This window comes from Nicotiana tomentosiformis, chromosome 8 (assembly GCF_000390325.3).
Source record: "Nicotiana tomentosiformis chromosome 8, ASM39032v3, whole genome shotgun sequence".
NCBI classification, from domain to species: domain Eukaryota; kingdom Viridiplantae; phylum Streptophyta; class Magnoliopsida; order Solanales; family Solanaceae; genus Nicotiana; species Nicotiana tomentosiformis.
The window spans coordinates 15,967,883-15,983,372 of NC_090819.1; the positions used below are offsets into that span (position 1 = coordinate 15,967,883).

A 15,490-nucleotide genomic window follows, 5' to 3' on the forward strand; every position below is an offset into this window, starting at 1 on the left:
TGATTAGAGATGGGGTTTATCTAGTCCAGTAAATAAGCGGAGTGTGGAATAAATTTTTAAATATCCTCAACTCTTTGATTTATAAATTCATGAATCGTGATTCATCATCTTCCCGTCTTTAGATTCTTTTTTCCTTTTTCTTTCTGCATCTTCCATAGCCATAGCTGAGGAAATATTACTTGCATTTCGGGGTGAAAATTTAATTAGCTACACAGTGGTTTTATAAAGTTTTATACAAAATTCTTAGATGCTTGACTATAGTATTTGCCTTTTGGTCCAAAATAATTGTTAGATGAGAAAGAGAAAGAAAATTTAGGAGTAAAGATGAAGAAGATAAACCCTGGCTCAGAAAGAAGGAAAGGAAACAAGAAAAATAAGTTAAAAAATGAACAGAAAAAATAAAAAGCGCCGTTGCCGGGGATCGAACCCGGGTCACCCGCGTGACAGGCGGGAATACTTACCACTATACTACAACGACCTTATTGGTAAAGTAGCATATTTAATTTTATTTAACAGGTCCCTCTATTAGTTGCCAATCAATTCAGCTCTGTCTAACTCTTTGTATTCATCCCACTATATTAACACTTATATTTCATTTCGATGCTAATTTTTCTTTTCTAGATTTTAGAGCTACTTTAGTATAGTTGATTAAAAGTGGCTCATAAGTATTAAGAGTTTCAAAATACTTTTTAAGTATCAAATATAATTTTATAAATTAATATTTATGTGCTTAAATAAAAGGGGTAAAACTAATAGTAAGCAGTAGGATAATTTGTTAAAAAGAGTACTAACTTCGTGGCTGTTGTTTAATACTATGGGGCCTTAAAATTTGTTCGCTTATCTGAGTTAAGCTTACTGCTTTTACAAGATGGAAATCTTACAGAAATGTCTCAAATAAGTCCCAATTTACCGACCTTTAATCATTAATTATATACTTACCCAAACTAACCAAGCTCGTATAAAAAATAAAAACTTAAATAAATAAGGTTCTTTCTATCCAAGAATCATACGCAAAGATCTCCTTCCGTATTTTTAGGCATTGATTAGCAATATTAGATGTAAGACGAAAAGGAAATATCATGGATGAGGTAGCAAATAAGGTAATAAAATATAAATATATATAAGTGTTACACCCTGTGCGTCCCAAGGTGACGTAATGAATATGAGACATGTTAATCATGATTTAAATAATTTTAAAGTCATGATATGACTATATATGATGTTTGGATAGAAAATATGAAGTTTGAGAAAAATCGGATTAAAGTTGCGGAAACACCGACTAAGGATTTGCTATGTAACAGAGCTTTTTGAGAAATATATTTTGTGTGCTATATGAGGTCTTTTTTTGACATATTATACATAAAATTGAAGGTCTTGGAATGTAGTTTCCAAAGCACTTAATCGTTCATTCATACGACACCCGGATAAAAAGTTATAAGCGTTGGAGGAAGGGCCAATCAAAAGGTGCCAAGTATCACCTTTATGACTTTTAAAATAATTGGGATATTTGCATTCCATCTCGTCTTTTTCTCCAATTTTCTAGAGAGCTCGCCCAAATAACACCCCTAACCTTACTCTTAAGCTCTCTATAAGAGCTTTAGACAATATTATCATCCCGGGCACGGAATCAAGAAGCGATAACATTAAAACGATCCCTACGATGTAAGTATCGCTATATCGCCTCTCTTTTTCTTTGTGGTTTGAGTTTTGGAAGGTACTTCATAGTTAAGAAAATGTGTACTTTCTGTATTTAAGTGTTTAAATATCAAGGAAGGTTGATAAATTTATTTCCTAATAGTTATAACTCACGGGACGGTGATCGAAAGCCGTGAGTTCGAGCTATTTGACTTGTAATGGATTATTTTGTGGGTTGTTTCGTGTTGCCTTTGGGCTGTATATTTTTCTACTGTTTAATGGAGTTTTGGAGGATAAATGGTGTGGAGAAACATCACATAATGACGGAATGGTGGGCTGGTCGTTCATCGTTATCTTATTTTAAGTTGTTTGACACTACTTTGGTTGTCGTTTTATGTATGAAGTGATTAGGATGTGTGGACTGTTTTGTGGTATGTTATGATGGAGATAAGGTTGGAAAATTATGCTCACATGTTGTTATTATTGTGTTCTTGTTGTTGTTGGTATATGGTATTGGAGGAGGGCCTAGTTACAGGGGAGATGCTGTCCAAATTTATGTAAACGCACTACTAGTTTAAGTTGCGGACTTAGCCTTTACTCAGCACTGATTTTGAATCTCCTTATAATGTGGTAGATTGAAGTGAGTTTTTTGAATAATTTTTTTGAAGGTATTAAGGATTCAACAGAGTTAAGGTATGTTAAGGCTATCCCTCATTTCCTTTTGAAATTATCCGTACGATACAAACGAAACGAGCAAATACGCAACTTTCATAAATGACTCTATTCATAGAAATACTTAGGATGTCTATACTCTTGATTCCTCATGTGAATTATTATTATATCCTTTGTTCATGGGTCTCAGAAAATATGTATTAAAGTTTGTCCGAAAGGCATACTGATTTTATGATATTCGAGAAATCTTATTAACGTATTTCTTATGCATTTCATGCGTTTATACATGTACATTGACCCATGACCAGAAGATGTTATATACGCGTATATTATATGTATATGGGATATGGAAAAAGGTTAAGGCGTTATATAGCACCACCACCTGATCAGCTGGTATACGTTGATGATTTTGCCCACAGTGGCCGAGATGATATGATGGGATGCCCTCAGAGGCTTGTTGATGTTATGAACGCATATACCTATGCATGGTATGATATTTATACGCACATGCATGACATTATAAATTTTCATGATTCACAGAGCTATTCAGAATTTCAGGTTGAGTTCTTTACTCTATGTTTCTTTCATGTCTTTTATATACTATTGCCATGCCTTACATACTCGGTACTTTATTTGTACTGACGTCCCTTTTTGCCTGGGGACGCTGTGTTTCATTCTGCAGGTCCCGATAGACAGGTTGAGAATTCTCCTAGTAAGCTATCAGCTCAGCAGAAGGTGTTTGTGCATTCCACTTGCTCTAGAGTTACCTATTTGGTCAGTATGATTTGAATATGTATTGTTTTGGTATGGCGGGGCTCTGTCCTGACCTTTATGATATTTATGTACTCTTAGAGGCTTATACACAGATGTCATATATACTGATACTGGTATGACCTTATAGGCCAATACGTCATATGTATAAGTCAGTATATCAAGTTGGGTCACCCTATATTGAGTATTTCCTTATGTTTTATTCTACTTATCTTACGACAGCCTCTCCGGTTTGGGTCGTGACAATAAGATTCCAAAAATCTAAGCAAAAAGGGATATTTTTCAATGGATATGGTTGAAATTAATTAAAAACATATAGATGAGTCAATTTACAAAATTTGAGGAAGATTGGAGGTGATTTGGTATCAAAATTCATAGTTAAAATCGAGTTCAAAAATTCTTCTGCGGCACATGTATCAAACATATATCACGTGTGTATCTCACAAAATGTGATACATATTTGATACAAATATGATACATATTTGATACGGATATCATTTTTTTTATGTTCATCTCCTACTTCAAATTTCAATTCAAACCACCTCAAAACTCCACCAAATCATCCCAAAACTGAGATTCAAGCTCCTTAAGATATACCCAAACTATTCTAATAACACACACTCAAAAGAAAGCAAAAATTTAACCTTTTTTGGCTACAAATAGCTAATTGGCTAATATTGGTAATACTTGGTTAATATTAGTAATATATTATGAATTGACCATTTTTTGTAAGGGTAAGAATTATTTACATCCTCCAAGTTTGCTTTAAAAATTAAACTCATCCTTCAACTTACAATTAACATTCTGCTTCTCCTATGAAAGGTGATTTCTCAAAATGCTTATTTAACCCTCTACAATTTTTATCTCTTATTTTTATTCTTTAATATAATGATATTTTTATATTTTAATTCATGTTATCGACTTACCTATAAACAAATTAAAAATAAGTAATAGTCAAGCATATAAGTTAATGATGTTCAATAGTGAAATAAATGAGAAAAATAAAAATTACAATAAATAATTTACTCGTATCAGTAATTTTATTAATAGCAATCAAAACTCAATTTACAAATTTGAGAATAAAAGAGAGTAAAGTTTTTATAAATTATACAATGTAGGTAATAAGAATTTAATGGGCAAAAAATAGAGGTAAATTTTATAATAAATTTACAAAAATTATTTATTTACACTTACATGAACTTTAATTATAATTTAGAAAAAAATCTAGTAATAACAATCAAAACTCAAAAATTTATATACGCATAGAGAATTGTAAAAGTAGTGGAACTTAAAATCACACACGCACACCGGCATACATTATATGCATTTTAATATATATAATATTAAAATAATAATAATAATAATAAAGTAGCAATATATTTTGTAATAAATTCATAATATGATTGTTTTATTTATAATGTTAGTGAACTTAGATTAAATCATATAATAAGATATAATATTTTTAACTTATGAATAAAATCATGTATTAACAAATATCTAAATAATATAAAAAGGATATTACATATATGGGGAGTCGAAAATGCCAAGGGTAAAATAGATATTGCGTAGGATGAAATGATGAAAATGACAATTGTTTAAAGTTGGAAGATAAGTTTGATTTTTAGAGTAAATTTGAGAAATGTAAATAATTTTCACTCGTTTTGTAATAAATTATTTATAAATGGACGTAGCTTAAGATAGCGTGCATAATGAAATGAATTAATTACATTAAACTTGTTAGCGTTTCATTTTACTTTTGACTAGGATGGAAGGTAGTTAAATGCAATTAATACTTGAGTTGATTACTTTGACTCAATCTCTCATTCCCCATAGAATATTTAATTTATTTATGTACCACAATGGTCAACCACTCATTTCTTCTAGTAAAACAGATAATCTGGTTCAATCGGAAAAAAAAAACTATTACATCCGTTCACTTTTACTTGTCCATTATATTAAAAATATTTTTTTTATTTTTACTTGTCTACTATATTAAATCAAGAGAAAGACAATCTTTTTTTTTCCCGTTTTACCCTTATTTAATAGCTCGTTTTCAAAATTATTTCTCAAGACTTTTTGAAAAGCTATTATTATTAGGGGTTATATGGTAAAATACATGCTATAATTATTATATCTTAACGGGCATGAAAAGTCCAAAGTAAATAAGTAAAAGTGAACAGAGGTAGTTTGATTGATACGAAATTTAAGATAATGGATGATTTTTAAAATTTATGATCATATAAAAATTTGTTGAGTTATAATATTTGTATGCTTATAGAAATTTTCTTTCAAGAATAAAGTTTTAAATAAAAATAAAAGTATATCATATAATTTGAAATAGAAGGAGTAATATTTTTATGAATATCGATTAATTTCGAAATACATAATATTTTAATCTACAAAAAAGGAAAAAGGAGGGGGTGGGGTGGGGGAGCTGAACAATAAATGCACCTTAACGGTTTGTATGTCAAATTTTGGTGTTTGTTTTAAAATAAGATTGAAATTTTTTGGTGTTGGTCAAATTCTTGTTTTCAAATTTCTTTTCAAAAATTTGGTAAAACTCTTTTAAAAAAATTGGCAACTCTTTTCAAAGTAAAGACAACATAAAGTGCACTCCATTGACCCCTACAATTGACTTGTGACTTTAGTATGCAGGTCTTATTTCCAACGTCAGCCTTACTTTAGTAGCCACTATTTTTTCTTTTTTTCTTTTCTTTTTTAATTAATGACATTCTTTCTTTTTAATTAGTATTATATTATATTATATTATATTATTCTGGACCATATCTTTTACATAGAGATTTTGCCTCTTATTTTATTTTTTTGTTTTTCCAGAACCTTCTTACTCCCCCCCCCTTCTTTTTTCTCTCTTTGATGAAAGAAATTAAAATTGTGATGTTCATATATCATAATACTACTGCATACATTACACGTTTTTTTAGATCATTTAGAAGACCATATATCAGATTGCAATTATATAAAGAAGAAATGAATTAATCTCTTCTTAATTAGAAATTAAGGATATGAGCTTCTAAATAATTCAACAAACAACTGCGGTAAAACCAAATATTGCAGTTCTTTTCGTACACGTTTATTTTATGAACTAGTTTCATATCATAACATAGATTTACACAAAAGAGTGATTTTGTATATTACTTGTCAGTCATCGAAATATAAACAAAATCAAAGATAAAGTAAAGATATTAGAAAGAAGGTGGAAATGAGAGAACCAAAAAATGCACGTAAATATGAGTTCGTTATTAAAAAATTTGTACCTAATTTTTCTTTTATTTTATCTGAGGCCTTTTATTCTTGGTAACCTTCCTGGAATACTGGTGGCCAAGATGTTAGGTGATCTTTATGTGTTATATTTTGTTTTTTATGAGTAATGATATTATTTTACATTTATTATCATAAAAAGCCTAATCTCAAATTCAAGGATGTAACCTAACTGTCAATAAAATAAACACAATTTTGAAAATTAAGATTAAAATTTTAATAAAGACCAAAAATAATAAAGATGATTTATTCCAATCTATCAAAATCTTGGTAGACAAGCTAAAATTATCTTTAAAGCAGAAATGAAGAAAGTAAAATTCTTGAATTGTTTTACATAAAAAACTGTCAGGACCCCCGCAAATTAGCACGGGATTCCACTAAACATCTTAGCCATTAGCAAAAATTTCACCCGCATTTATGCTTATAAATAAAAGAAAGCAAATATTGGAAGAAGTAATTTTTATTTAAGATCTCAAAAATAGTTAAAATATGTGTTACTCCCTCCGGTCCACGATAAATGACAATTGTACCTTTGACATACCCATTAAAAAAATACGAATTCCTAGAGGAAAAAAAAAGATATATTCAATAAATTAACTTTAATTAATTGTTAACTTGACACATTGAAATATGTAAATAAGGGCAAATTTTGAAAAAATAAAATTATTTTTTTTTTGATTATGTAAATGAATATTTATTTTAGAATAAAAATAAAAAGTTAAATGATCACTTATTGTGGACCGGAGAGAGTAATTAATTAGAAACCACCATTAGTAAAACAGAAAACTAACCTTAATTTTTTTTTTAAAGAGGAGAAACTCGCAGCCGCTATAACTACTGTCACAATCTTTGCTATTCGGGTGAGCACTTTATACGCACTGAATAAACCTCTATCTGTGTAATAATCCGCAAATCACACAAAAAATATAAACTGAACTAGACAAGATCTTTGCGACACATTTAATAAATGATAATTCAAGCATATCATGTAGACGCGTTGACCTACTTTGACCCCTCACCCCTACCACCCCACCCTAAAATTAAATTTAACCAATGATGCATCTTCCTAGACCCCACGAGTGAAAAACTTCACAGCCGTCACCCCATCCATTAAAGCCCACTCTTTTAGAATACTTATCCTAGAAGGATCTATTATTGACTATCTTTTACAAAAGATCTTAACCGTTAATGACTACACCAAACTGACATATCATCATCTTAGCCGTCCAGTTTCCTTGATCTGCGTGTAAAATGAATCTAGCACAAATTATTGAACATATGTCTAAGAACGAAGAACAGAACGTGTTTAGGTAAAGCCAACCGACAATCCAACTTGGACCGACCAATCTACTCACGTCAACTTGAACCACCCACGTTATTTCCTTTTCTCCTTGTCCCATTTTGCCACGTGTATTTCTCCAACGGCTAGTTTTTCCCCCTCACATATTTAACCAAGAATCTTTTTGCTTAGCCAAGATAAAAATCCTTTCTAGATACTTATCCTTTTCCAGTTTAAAATTAAGTCTCAAGAAAACAACTGTCTTTATATAAAAAAACAAAACTTGACCCTTCTCAATTAGTTCATTTTCAAAGTTGGGTTTTGTATTTTGGATAATATCAATTGGTTTTAATTATCTGTTTTGGTGGAAAAATCAGATCTTGGAGTTGGGTTTTGTGTGAAAAAGTTGAAGAAAATGGCAATGAGGAAGAAATGTGAAGATAATGTTGGATTAGCAGGGCTTGTGAGAAGTACTTCATTTGGGAGGAAAAGAATTTTTTTGCCTGAAATTGTGGATGTTGATGATTTCATTTCCACTACACCAACCAAGAAACTCTGTAGGCAGAATTCATTTTCCAGTTCTGTGAATGTGAAGTCTCCTCTTGAAGTTTTGCCTCAAGATATTCTGGTAAGTACAGAAATTTAACTTACTTTACTTTATTTTACTGTTTACCGTATTTAAATTTATTGATTCCCACTTGTCCATTACAGTAGGTGGCAAATGAGCGAGTTGGGTTTGGTTTGGTTTGAAATAAACTGGGTCGAAATTAATCTGTCCATATTTCATGCGGGTCAAAATGGGATTGGGTGAAACAGTCGGGTCGGGTTTTGATGGGTCGAAACAAAACGGGTCAATATCCAATTCCCCACATCTCATGCGGGTCAAAATGGGTTGGGTGGTGATAAATGGGCAGAGTTGAAAATGGGTTGACCAAGATTATAATGGTGTAAAATAGTTTCCTTTTCATTTGTTTTGTGAAAAGTTTATGGTTGTGAAGTTTCAACTGGATTGGATTATTGAAAAAGATGTGTTTTTTGTGTCTCTATTCTGCAGATAAGGATAGTGTGTGGAGTTGATCATGATGATCTAAAGAGGTTGTTTCATGTATCAAAGGCGATTAGAGAAGCGGTAAGCATTAATTGTATTCAACTGCCATTACATTATAATTGAAGAAGTTTTATTAGTTTTAAGTATTGATGAGCTGTTTGTGTTTGGTGAATGAACAGACTGTGGTTGCAAAAAAATGGCATTTTGAATATAATACACCAAGAAAGACTGTTGGTTTTAAGAATGCTACTACTGATATGGAGAATTGGAGTGAGTCATATGAATCTGAAGCGCCAAATGCTCCTAGGCAATCGAAGGTTCCGAGGTCTCGTTTGAGCCGGAAGAAACTGGCTGATATATCTGTTTCCTTGTTCACATCAGATGGTGAAGAAAATTGGCCGCGGAGAGAGTTGTTTATGGAAATGGATACTGAGATGTAGATTGTGGTTATACGTGCCACTTGTGCATATTCTATTTGGTGCGTACCTCGACTATTCCTTATCATGCATATCAAGACTTAGACAAATGGGAAGATATGCTTTATTAGATTAGTTAAAGGCATTGTTGTAGAAATCATAGTCAAAAGAAAGGATCCATCGGAAAATAGTTATCAGATTGCAGGTTCTTGTGTACATGTCACAACAATCTTTACAAGCCATTGTTGTTCTTCAACCCTTTCATTGAAGATGGGGTGGCTTGTTTGTATTTGTAGAGAGATTAATTTAGGTATTCTGTTTGGAAGGGCTTTGCTGGCGCTTCTGATCTCATAAGAAATTTTGGTTGTATATAAGAGTCTGGTCTTTCGTTGTACAATTTGTTAATTTAAGGGAATAAATATGTAATTCCACTTCATCTCTGACTTGTTTGCAAATTTGGCTATGTCCCAGATTTCATGTTCTTTTCTTGTACAGTAAATTTTCTTACTTGAATTTCAACTTGCCTGTCTAGTAAGTTATATGACTGTCTAGTAACACTGAAGATATATAAATGTTCCAGACACTGTTAAATTTTCGTTGTCTTATTACCTTGTTGTTGTTGTTGTTATTTGTTTATTGTGTCCTTTTCATTGTTCTTGAGCTGAGGATCTATCTGAAACAACCTCTCTTTCTTTATAAAGTAGGGGTAAGGTCTGCGTACACATTATGCTCCTCTGACCCCACGTGTCGGATTTGACTGGGTTTGTTCCTGTTCGAAGTATTACGAATTGACATGTTCGCGGAATTACTATAAATATGGTCAACAGACCTGTTGTCCCCAGGTTTTCTGATAAATTTTCGTAGGCTGTTTGACATGCTTCCCCTCTCCCCCTCTATCTTGACTTTTCTTCACTTCAAACCTATGTGAGATTTAATTATCGAAATAACAAGAGTGTTTTCTGTGAAAACAATATGCCTGTCAATCTCATGTTTTGGTTCTGTATTGTGTCCTGCTTAATCACGTGTCTGCAAAAATGCATGTGTTGTGCTCCTTTTAATTTCTTCTTTAATTTCCAAACCAACAAACAATACCTTTATTTGAGAAGAGAATTATCAAACAAATTACGCTCTAGATGAGAGTGAGTGCTTTCGCATTTGCCCGTCTCTTAACCATGGATTTGTGCCAATAATTCACTAATTTATGATATATGAACACATAAATGTAGTAAACTTAGTGTTTTGGGAATAAAAAGGCTTTGTATATGTGGTCAATTGCTCAGAAGGTTGCTTATTGGCCTATGCATTGATGTTTGCCACTCTTGTATCTATATTCTCTTTCTTAATCAAGAATTTAAAATATCCAGTGTTATTTGCTGCTGAAACTTCCACCAAACACTTTGCCTTTATTCCCTGAAATTCTTAAACATACATTTATAATATGAGCCTTTGTTTAAATACAAGAGTGCGAGTGCAAGTGCAAGCTCACACTTAGGAATAAGGATGTGACCTGGTGATCAATAAAATGGGTTGAGAACCATGAGGTTTCGGATTCAAATTATAACGGAAGCAAAAAAATACTAAGTGATTTATTTATGTCCAAGCCTTGATTGACAGAGTTATACGGTATCTGTGCTGGTGGGAGATAACAAATACCTAATAAAATTAGTCGATGTGTATACAAAATGGCCGGACACCATTATTATCAAACAAAAAAGTGCAAGTGCAAGCTCTGCTCAGGCAGCATGTAAGTTATAAGGCACTCTTCTTAATCTAAGGATACTGCAAAATTATGAACCCACGCATGGTTGACATAATTTGGAAACAAAAAACCTAACATATGAAATATATCTGCTTGGAAAATGATCAAAATGGTCCCTAATGTATGGCCTTTGAATCCATTTGGTCCCTAATATAGTAATATACCTAACTGAAAGATCCTTAATCTATATAAAAAGTGTATTGTTTTGGTCCTATAACCTAAAACTAACAGTAAAAGTAAAATCTTCTGTTAAACTTAACCAACTCGCTACAGCACCTTCATCCGTGGAACAGCCACCATCAACCGCCCATTTATCTATTGATTCTTCACCGCCACTAGCTGAATCACTCGTTTACGCTCCACTTCTGCTACATCACTATTTCATGCCCTACTCATCTCTAATGGTGACAAAATGGTTATTATCCATTACAAAATGGGTTGGATAATGAGTTTTTTAAAAACGGGTCAAATATAGTGAAACATTATATTATCCACTTAGAAAATGGATAACTAATGAGTTTAACATTTACATTTGTAAAGCCTCAAACTGGGGGTTCCTCAAGTTTGGGAGACTAAAATTTTTTTCAAAATGGATAATATGGATATTCATATTATCCACCAGCTAATCTATTTTTTATCCATATTAAATATGGGTCGGGTCAGATAATTTATCGGTTTTTACATTACATGTTTTCAACCCGTCCATATCCGCCCCGCCCTGCCCTGCCCGTTTGCCACCCGTACTCACCACCGTGACAAATATTTGAAGAACCATAACTACACAATCACACACTACAACCCTACTCTGCCTTCTGTTGGATTTTTGGCTTAAATGGTGTGACGGGGAAATGGAGAGAAAATGAATTAAACTACTCTTATGGTTTGCTAAATAGTCTACAAATACCTTCCGTCCATCTATTCGTCTAAAAAAGCACATTTTTATTTGGCTACGAAACAAAAAAATAGTCTTATTTTGACCCACTTATCTAATCCGGCCCTAGGTTTAACCTCTTTTTTACCATGATTGCCTGTTATCATAGGTGTGTTCCTTATTTGGTTCAGTTCGATTTTTTATTTTTTTCTTTCACTGTTGTAATACAAAAGGTTTCTTTCCTTCTTTGAGATATCTACGATTAATTTGATAGTTCAAAACCATACATTATCTTTAGTTTTAGACTCAAAGTCATACATATTCTTGTCCAAAACTATACATTATCTTTGGTTTTAGACTCAAAGTCATACATATTCTTTCACATGAAGCAGTAATAGTCAATTTACTTTAACAAAGTGGTGCACTTTTAGTCATAACACTGAAAAAAATCCCAAAACATACATTATCTTTGGTTTTAGACTCAAAGTCATACATATTCTTCTACATGGAGCACAAATAGTCCATTTACTTTATCAAAGTGGTGCACTTTTAGTCATAACACTAAACACATTTTAATTTTTAATAAAAATATAAGATCTGACAAAATATATATTTTATTTATTTTCTTGTTTATCGAAAGAAAGAAAGATGACAGATTTATCTAGATAATAAATAATAAATATACATAAAATTTACTTACTATTTATTTATTTACTATTTATTTACTATACGTAAAATATACATTTACTAAGAAATGTTAAACATCGTTAATTTTTATTTGTAATGATTGTTATCCAGATAACCTCAAATGTTACAGAATGAGATCTCTCACTACGAACAAGAACAACTAGTTTTTTCTTTTCGGGAACTTCCTACTTCCCATATTTTGCTCGACTTCATTGAACATTTTTCAATATGTATTCCGGGGACATACAGTTACAGAGAGAAGACATATGAGAAATGGTTAAAAAAAGGGATTTTATCGGATGGATTAATGTAATTTTATGATTCCGGTAAGAAAGAGATTTTTTCGTTCATATACAATATTTGAAATTTATTTATCAAAATTATTCTAATTTTGTATATTATCCGCCCTAAACAAGAATTACTTACAAATTATATGCATTCCACCTTAAAAAACTCTCAATCCATTATTAGTGCATTCAATCAAGGGATTTAGTTATATCCTTTTCCTTTTTTCTCTCCTCTCTTCTCTCCCGATCGAACTTATATTTAGGAATTTCTGTTTGATAATTGTTTCAAAAAAATCAATAAACAAATCGTGTGTCTAGAAATTTTCAAAAATAGCCAGCAATATTTAATAAATAGAAACTTCCACGACTTCGAATTAAGTCGTCACTGCAAATGCAAACATTATATTAGTTAAGCTTCAGGTGTCAAACAAGAAATAACTTTGATTGGTGCCTAAGAAATTTCATTATTATTTTTCAAGCTATAAAAGAACACCAAGATCAATTCATACCACCATGAAAAAATCTTTTAACATAATAAGAGTTGTGAGAGTTAGAAATTGTAAGAGAATGTCAGGAGTGAAGTTGCTTGGACATAGTGGGAGCCCTTTTAGTTGCAGAATTGAATGGGCTCTGAAGATTAAGGGGTTTGAATATGAGTTGATAAAAAGAAGATTTACAGAACAAGAGCCCTCTGCTTCTTCAATCAAACCCTGTTCATAAGAAAATCCCAGTGTTGTTGCACAATGGCAAACCCAATGCTGAGTCACTTGTAATTGTTGAAATTTTCGGAGGTAATGTCTCCAAAAGCAGACGAAAAACCTACATCGAATGTTGCAGCTGAACAAAATGTAGTATCTCCTCGGACTTCAAAGAAAATAAAATCAACTGAGAAAAGAACAATATATAGTACATCAACATACAAATTAAAAATAAATTCCGTACAAAATTAATGTAAATTTGAATATCTATAACAACATACATAGTAAAAATAAATTTCATACAACTAATTAGTATATATTATACAATTTATTTACAACTTATCTGCAACTTTCAGACATTATTTTTACTCAGTTAAATACAACTATAATATTGTACAATTTAAATACAATTTTTATACAAATTTTATACAATATGTCTTTTGTATATATTTTGTATCTGATTTGTATATATTTTGTATGTGGTGTGTGCTTCTTCCTCTCTAAAATTCCAATCAAAACTTATTTTTTTAATACAATTTTGATACATATCAACAACTTTATGTAAGAAGATAGTATTGATAACTTAAATACAAATTTTATATAATGATTCATATATTATACAACTATTTTTTAACTTTCATACAATATTCAAATAAAAAAATATATATAACTACAACAGAATATAATTTACATACAATTATAATACAACTTTATTACAATTTCGTAAGTATATTGTATGTCATATCTTCTTCTTCTTCTTCTTCTTCTTCTTCTTCTTCTAGTTTCAATATGAACTTCAGCCAAAATCAAATTGAATCTTCACCAAAACACCCTCAAAATTGAGAAATAAACTCTAAACAATATTCCTAATTGTTTTCAACAACACCCAATCCAAACAAATAATAGTTTTTGAAAACCCAAATTCGATTTCAAAGCTTCAAAGCTTTTTAATAGCTGTCAATGGTGGAGAGTCAAACACCTTCAAAATTTATTAATTGGCAATTTCAATTTGAACACCAATGGTTCAACATGAAAGAAAATTGCTAAGTTAAAATGATTGAAATCCATTGATGAATTTCATTAAAACTCTATACAACAAGAAAGCATAAAAAAAACAGAGAACATCAAATGAAGAAAAATTGGGAAAAAAAATAGAGAATGAGAGAGAGAGAGAGAGAGAGAGAGAGAGAGAGAGAGAGAGAGAGAGAGAGCACGTATAAATGGATAAGAAAATAATTGATATTCCTTATTCAATTCCTAATATAAAGGGATACCCATTTAAAACTTATTTGTATATAATTAGTAAACTGTATATGACCATATAATTAAATTAAAACTTTGGTAGGGAGGATAATAGGGTTTTAAATAGTGTATAGGAAGGTAAAAATTCCGACAAGAAAACTTAGGGTTGGACTATGTAAGTGGGTCGAAATAAGATTCATTTTTTGTTTCAGCCTGAGCTTGTCATGTGGCCCAGTAAAAAATCGTCATGTCATCAAATTGAAAGCACAAGATTCTATCATTAGGCGTGAGAGCAATTTTATTAATAGAATTAACGCCGTGTATTTTTTTGGATGGATAGATGGATGGAGGGTATTTGTTAATCAATGAGAAAACAATAGGGATATTTTTGTCCCTTTTTCCAAATTTTAAAATTTTCCATTTACAAAGAAACATTATCCCATATTGGAGGAGAAAAAGTAATTTGAGGGATTTATATACAATTGCACTTCTTCTAGCTTTTAAAGAGTTTAGAAGAAGGCAAGCATCGTGTCATCGCTCGACTTTGCATTTGATTGGTTAATTTTTTTTGTACTAATATATTCATTAATATATATATATATATATATATATATATATATATATATATATATATATATATATATATATTATTAACGTCTTTTGATCATTTGTAACAGTAATTTAATTTTTCCCTGTTCTGATTTTTCCGTTAAAATTATATATATATATATATATATATATATATATATATATATATATATATATATATATATTTTATTAACGTTTTTTGATCATTTGTAACAGTAATTTAATTTTTCCCTGTTCTGATTTTTCCGTTAAAATTCG

General features: G+C 31.0%; 1 protein-coding gene and 1 non-coding gene across 2 annotated transcripts; one reads left to right on the forward strand and one right to left on the reverse strand.

Annotated features, from left to right (window-relative positions):
• Window positions 1–406: 406 nt before the first annotated feature.
• TRNAD-GUC (transfer RNA aspartic acid (anticodon GUC)) lies at window positions 407–478 on the reverse strand. Its single transcript has one exon. It is a non-coding gene; the product is annotated as a tRNA-Asp (tRNA).
• A 7,360-nt stretch (window positions 479–7,838) lies between these two features.
• On the forward strand, window positions 7,839–9,536 carry LOC104096551 (F-box protein At1g61340-like). Its single transcript, XM_009602936.4, has 3 exons — window positions 7,839–8,264; window positions 8,691–8,765; window positions 8,864–9,536. The coding sequence occupies exons 1-3, from the start codon at window positions 8,052–8,054 to the stop codon at window positions 9,122–9,124; spliced, it is 549 nt and encodes a 182-aa protein (XP_009601231.1). The 5' UTR covers window positions 7,839–8,051; the 3' UTR covers window positions 9,125–9,536.
• Window positions 9,537–15,490: the final 5,954 nt, after the last annotated feature.

What these genes read in the sequence shown, in the direction of transcription:
- LOC104096551 (XM_009602936.4), top strand. Translation starts at nt 8,052, where the DNA reads ATGGCAATGAGGAAGAAATGTGAAGATAATGTTGGATTAGCAGGGCTT. An exon ending in TTTTGCCTCAAGATATTCTG is followed by an intron (nt 8,265 to 8,690) that starts GTAAGTACAGAA and finishes TCTATTCTGCAG; the next exon opens with ATAAGGATAGTGTGTGGAGT. An exon ending in CAAAGGCGATTAGAGAAGCG is followed by an intron (nt 8,766 to 8,863) that starts GTAAGCATTAAT and finishes GTGAATGAACAG; the next exon opens with ACTGTGGTTGCAAAAAAATG.